We start from the raw sequence: 6,731 nt of genomic DNA, 5'->3' as shown, positions 1-6,731 counted from the left end.
GGTAGCTACTCAAATTTCTGTCATAACACAGTGCCGGCAGCTTTCACACCACCAGACTTGCACACTTTGTTTTACAATTCAGTTGCAGAATGGAATGCAATCCGCAAACCTGTACATTGGATATGCAGAACCAGGGCAGATATAAAGTTTGCAGCCAAATGCTACAGTGAGATTCCTCAGCAGCACAGCACACAGGGCTCAGAGCCTTCAGCTATTTGCTTTCTGTCATCAAGAGTTACATACAGTCTAAAATATTTGTCTGGCGTGGTTGGCTAGTTCTTCCCCTGCCTCCCAGCAGAGATATAAGAAGTGTATTCAAGAACACTATGTAGGCAATTAAGAGCCACTGCCAGGGCCAAGGGTTCATTTTACATATGGCCAGTGTCAAAGGGCCATGTTCTGGGAAGTCTCCAGGGTCCATGACTGCCGTCAACTCTAGATGCTGAGTCATTCACTCTCTGGGGATAGGGAAGGCTGTTATGGTGGTAGAAGCACAAGGAGGATCCATCCTGCAAGGTGCTAAATATTCTTTTTGAGTCGTGTTGACCATCCTCAGCTTCCACTAATGTCAGGGTATGTCTACACTATAGAGTTTTTTTTCCTAAAAATGGCCGTTTTCTGAAAAATCTTCAATTATGTCCACACTGCAATCGCATTCTTTTGAAAGTAAATCAAAAGAACAGAGAGGTTTTTCTGGTGTCGGTAATCCTCTTTCTACGAAGAAGAAGCGTTTTTCCAAAAGAGCTCTTTGAGAAAAAGGCTTATGTGGATGGGGAAGAGGGAGTTCTTTCAGAAAAAGAGGAAAGAGGAAAAAGCACAGGTGCCCTGGTGGCCACTCTGTCCCTAGTAGTCACAGTTTAAACATGAGTTAGCGTCCATTCAGTGTGGACGCTATCTTTCAAAAAAGCAAATAGCTTTTTCGATGCACTTTGGCAGTGTGGACACTCTCTTTTGAAAGAAGGCTTTTTGGAAGATCTCTTCCAGAAAAGCTTCTTCCGAAAGAAGCCTGAAGTCTAGACATAGCCTCAGTGGAAGCAGAGAGGTCTCAGTACCTGAGAAGAGCCCTTTGCAAGATGGAGCCTAGAATCAGATCCATTTGCCCACCTCACACAGGAAATATCCCTTCATGCTAGGACACAAGGTGTTCCTGCAAAGCTAATCTCTATATACTGTGTCCTTAAAAAGTAACTATCTCGGGTCTGCTGTATTCAAGGACTTCCATAGTTCATACCTGGGTCACAAGACTTGGCTCAAATACAGGAACCCTAGTGACCGCCCCGCCCCTCAATTTCTTCCATTTGTTATTGGCCCTTGTCCAGTATCTAGCGACACTTCCCTGTATCCCTTATCCTTTTATACTCATGACAGTTCCCTTGCCCTGTAGCCTGAGCAGGTTTCTATTCAGACACTTGTGGAACCCCACCTCAGATAGCTGTAAGCTAACTGGCAGTTTCCCTTTTTCCAACACGGCCTATGTGATATTCTTTCATCATGTACCATGTATAGTAGGGGCATAAAAGAAGCTATTCATGTTTCTGTAGACACTAAAGATGTTTTGTTTTATTATGAAAGCAGATAATAACCCTCAGCTTCTATTATTTTCAAGATCCTTCTGCTATTTTGAGTGACTTTTGACTTTTCCTTACACTGAGAGGAGATGACTAATTTACTGGCTAGAATGGCAGGGCTGACAGTCAGGAATTGAGTCTGGGTTAGATGAACCTGGGCCTTTTTAGAGTTTTGTTGATTTCTTTCTTACCTATTGTGAGGGCAGGTGAAGCTTAGTGTTTTTACAATGCTGCTCTTGGAGATTTTGGGGTCAAAGTGAAACAAGGGGCAACAGGCGCTAAGGGTTCCAAACTGATGAAGAGCGAAACCAAGAAAACAATATTTTCATGCACTTTTGCACAGTGAAATAAAAAATTGTGCTGTCAACGCCTTAGATTTTATCATGAATCTACAACTGCTCTTCCTCCTGCCAGAAACTGAGGGGAGATGAGAAACCACCAATAGGGGGAGGATTCTGAGACAGTAAGTAAAATAACTGGGAGAGTTGTGTCATGGAGGCATTTTGTTCATGCCTCTGGCTACTAATCTGTGATTCTTGAAGTTGTCAGACCTACCTAGAGACTTTAGAGGGAGGTGTGAGTGTGTGGTAGAGCCCAGCCAGAAAAGTGAATTTCTATACAGCAGGAAATTTCAAAATTAAATTAGCTTTTGTTTTAAATGGGAACAAAAAAGTAGAAATTTTGAGATTTTCAGTTTGGTCCATCAAAAAGTTGAAACAGCATATTATAATGCAAAATATAATATTAAAATATATTATACAAGTTGAACCAAAATAAAAGGGGCAACAATAAAGTCAAAATGAATTATTTTGTCTTTCTTCCATTGAAAATAAAATTGAAATTGATGCCCCCCGCCCACCTCCGAAATGTTCAACATAACTGAATTTCTAATGTAGGGTACTGTTCTGTCAAAAGTTTTTCAGTCATCCCTGGTGCAGGTATTCTGAGACATTTCTTATGCACTTTGCATTTTATAGACATAATGGAGCAAATCTTTAACTAACTTGATTATTTGATCACCCCTTAAAAGTGTGTGTTCTGGTGGTGTTGGTGCAGCCACGCTTGTCTCAAGATGTTGGAGAGACAAGCTGCACGTATCCTATATCTTTTACTGGACCAACATCTGTTGGTGAGAGAGACACACTTTCAAGCTTACACAAAGTGCCTCTTCAGGTTATATTATGACAGATGCATTCTCAAGCAGCACATTCCACGTGGTGAAGTTTCCTGGCCACTGGTGTGGGTGGTAGGAATGCCTTCCCCCATGCCCAGAGCATACCCAGCCTTTCACTAATGTGCATCATTCCGCCAGCCCACAACCTCCTGCACAATTAAAAGGACCTTACACTGAGTGTTTCCTCCTGGCCACATAGTCACCTTCTGCTCATTTACTCTAGCTGGTCAGACATACAAAAGATTAGTTTCCTTTATAATTTCCTAACTTTGAAGATGAAAAAAAGCTGTCTAAATGCTGAGCATTATTTTCCTTTATCGATTCCTCCCCAAATAGATCCTCCATTAAGCGGGCTGCCTGCTAGAACCCAGAAAGGGTTAAGGCAGCAGTGGAGAGGTTTGGGGTGACGTCGCACTTCTGGATGCCTGAGGAGGCTCTTGAAGGTAGTTCCCCTCTGGTGATGATGGGAGTGAGCAGAGGTCTGAAATCCGAGATCCCTCGCAGCCTGGACTTGGTGAGGTCCCAGTAAAAGCAGCTTGCCGGCTATCCCTCTTCCTGAGCAGTCACTCCGTTGCACTGGCCTGGGCAGCATGGAGCTAGCCCCCTGGACTCACATAGGACTCACCCTCCTCCAGCTCCTTTTCATCTCCTGCTTGCCAAGAGGTACTGTAAGTAAGCGGGTGCATTCTATACACGGCTGAATGCTTTTCTTCCCTTTCTTGTGGGCAGGGGGCTTTGATCTCTTGCTGCTGTCCTGAGAAGAGAGAGTTGAAAGGATGTTATTAATAGCAGGGTCCTTTTTATTTATTTACTTTTTTGCTGGCAGCAGGGAGAAACATCCAGGATACTTTCCAGAAACATAAAAGGGAAACAACTGGCTGAACGTATTTGCCAGTAGCCATCCAGAGAGCAGGGTCTGCTATCACTTCACCTACTTCTATCATTATTTCCTTAGCACAGAGTGTTAAGAAAATAAAGCAATATGTGACATTTAAGCCTACAATTTGTAAAACGTAATTTGTTTGTCTTGGCAACGGAGAGACTTTCCTCTCCAGCCCCAACACCAAGAAAAAACAAAACAAAACAAGAGGGAAGAAGGAAAACAAAAGCCACATATTGTTTCCGACTTGTGCTCTAATTCTGCCAATATTAGCGTTGCAAAGGGGAAACTTTATTAAAGCTGAATGGTCTTTTTATAGTAAGTTCTTTTTATTCCACTTTTTCTGCTGAACCAGCATACCCGGTTCCCTCTTGATAAGGTTAACAGTGCACACATTTACCCTAGGAATGTGCATTATTTACACATTACTGCAGCGCTAACTACTTATAAACATTAGCTCCTAACCTCAGCTCTTCCTGCTGCTCTGTGAGGAGTGTTACTGAGGACTCAGAGGTAAGGTGTTTCTAAATCAGAGTTCCCCAATGATTGGTCTGGGGACTGGTGCCGGTCCCAGATTGCTCCTTGGCACCATTTTGAAAAGCAGAAAGAGGGTCCCTGGTATAAAAAAGACAGAGAAACACTGCTCACATTTCAGTTGTGAGAGACCCATGATATGGGGCTTCCCAGTAAGGCAAAATTACTTTCAGAAATATTGATGGTTAATGGTGAGTGTCAAGTAAACACTACAGTGAGGAACACAATGCAGCTTTCAATAGCTATAAATAACAGTAATCGGGATAATGCCTCAGAATCCCCCCCTTTTCCCAGGAGAGGGAACAAAACCAGAATGGCTTCCTCTGTGGCCAGGCCTGCCGATGGGGGCAGGGAAGGGGGGGAAAGGAGACAATTGCCCTGGGCTTCTGGGCCCCTTTGAATTGCTGCTAGAGGACTGGAGATCCATTCTGCACAGCTCTTAGGGCTGGGAGAGCAGTCCATAGTCTGGGCAGCACAAAGGGCTGATTTCCAGCAGTCTGCCCCTTCCGCTGAGGTCCTGCCCCTTCCAGGGGCATGGAGCCAGCCTCCCTACCCAGCCCTGGGGCCCACAGTGGCTGTCGGCCCTGCTGTCTGTGACAGCTTTATTCTCATGTCCCAGGGGCTGTGGTGGAGGATGGGCACTTTCTATGCAGGTCTTCTGCTTCAAAAACATGGGGCTCCCTCCGAAAGGTTCTGCGTCAGTGACACAAGTAAACATTGCCTGTATAAAATGCTCTTCCTTCCACTCCATAAAGCTTTATAATTTCTTTCCATTGCTTTCCCTCCCAAATGCATCAGCCCTTTCCCCCTAACCCTCGGCCCATAATTCACTATGCTTCACTCTCCCCTCTTCCCGACTCTGGTTCCTCTAGGAGTCTCTCCTACCCAGCAGCTGTTCCTTACTCTGGCTGCAATGATAGTGTGTGGGTCATCCGTCCCACAGATGGTGAATGGGTCATCTCTGCATCTGCAGGTGACAGGAGTAATCCCACAATCTCTAGCTATGGGGTGTTTGTTTTTCCTCTCTGGTGCTAGGCTGGTCCCTGGTGGATGAGTGCCTTTTAGGAACTGGAGGTGAGCAGGCCTCTCTTGCTGAAGGCCTCAAAAGGTAGGAGGAGCAGGTCTTTCCCAGGCTAATGATGGGGGTGGAATGGATTTTCCTTGGCTGTTGGTGGAAGCAATGGGAATCCAGGTTCCCTGCCAGTATTAGCTCTTGTAGGGATGTAAGTGACTAGTCAACTCGACTAGTCGTTTCCTCCCGCCCCTTGCTGCCTCTGTCAGAAAGGGGGAGCAGGAGCTGGTTCCCCCCAGAACTGTCTCTGTGGGGGAGGGCAGGGCCACAGTGGGGAACGGGTGGCGCTTCTGCTTTTGAAATGTAGCAAGAGCTGGCAGGATGTGTAACATCTTTACACAGAAGTAACCAATCTCTGTCCATGACTATCACATGTTACTCTGCAGGGTTTGCGGGGATTTGGGGACAAGAATAGGGAAAATGAGAGGGCTGATTTTGGAATAACCCTGAGGCATAGTCGATATGCATTTCCTAAAGTGTGTGCATATGTTGAATTGCACTTGCCTCTTGCAGAAGTGGGCCCCAAAGGCATCCAAGATACATCTAGATGCATTGAATCTTAGTGACTGGGTTACCTCAGTTACGCTTTTTTAGACTTTTCATAAGGACAAAGAGCTAGAGACTATCATTCTAAATGACAGCTGGGATTATCTTTTTTAGGAATTAAAGGCCAGCCTCAGAAACAAGGGGCTTCCAGGATCCCCTTCCAACTCATTAATGCCCAACACATTGTTCAACCACCAAACCCATGAGGGCCCTTACCTTAGTATTATCAGTGTCAGTATTACTGTGGAAGCTGTCTCCTCTGTGAGATGGAAACCCAACACCCCAGGTTTCCAGGGACAGAAGCTAGCTGGGGAGATCTTAACACATGGATATATTAGTGGGGAATGGAGTCAGAGCTTCTATATTGCTTTTATGGCCCCTAGTTTAAAGAAAGAATCCCATATCCATTGGCTACATCTAGACTGGCATGATTTTCCGGAAATGCTTTTAACGGAAAAGTTTTCCGTTAAAAGCATTTTCGGAACAGAGCGTCTAGATTGGCATGGACGCTTTTCCGCCAAAGCACTTTTTGTGGAAAATCGTCCGTGCCAATCTAGACGTGCTTTTGCGCAAAAAAGTCCCGATCGCCATTTTCACAATCGGGGCTTTTTTGCGCAAAACAAATCTGAGCTGTCTACATTGGCCCTTTTGCGCAAAAGCTTTGCGCAAAAGAACTTTTGCCGGAACGGGAGCAGCATAGTATTTCTGCAAGAAGCACTGATTTCAGACAGTAGGAAGTCAGTGTTCTTGTGGAAATTCAAGCAGCCATTGTAGACAGCTGGCAAGTTTTTCCGCAAAAGCAGCTGCTTTTGTGGAAAAACTTGCCAGTCTAGACACAGCCTCTGTGTATAATTACAAGGAGCATTATTTGTAAGCTAACCTGCTGAGGGTGAAGGAAAACAATTCCTAATTCAGACTAGAGACGAGTTCAGTCCAAACTCTTTTCTCCAAACGCCC

The 6,731-nt window shown here is 45.0% G+C and overlaps 1 protein-coding gene across 2 annotated transcripts in view; it reads left to right on the top strand.

The window, feature by feature from the left end:
- The first annotated feature begins 3,160 nt into the window (after positions 1–3,160).
- PAMR1 (peptidase domain containing associated with muscle regeneration 1) overlaps positions 3,161–6,731 on the top strand; it is a 77,386-nt gene continuing 73,815 nt past the window's right edge. Inside the window, exon 1 of one of the 2 annotated variants that reach the window (XM_014574243.3) lies at positions 3,161–3,405. In XM_014574243.3, coding sequence (XP_014429729.2) covers positions 3,333–3,405 — 73 coding nt within the window. In that variant the 5' untranslated portion in view covers positions 3,161–3,332. The remainder of the gene's footprint in view (positions 3,406–6,731) is intronic. The other variant, XM_006124462.4, reaches the window with a different exon arrangement.

Source organism: Pelodiscus sinensis, chromosome 4, assembly GCF_049634645.1.
Source record: "Pelodiscus sinensis isolate JC-2024 chromosome 4, ASM4963464v1, whole genome shotgun sequence".
NCBI lineage: Eukaryota > Metazoa > Chordata > Testudines > Trionychidae > Pelodiscus > Pelodiscus sinensis.
The sequence above is the reverse complement of the archived record's forward strand: the minus strand, read 5'-3'. Positions and strand labels throughout refer to the sequence as shown.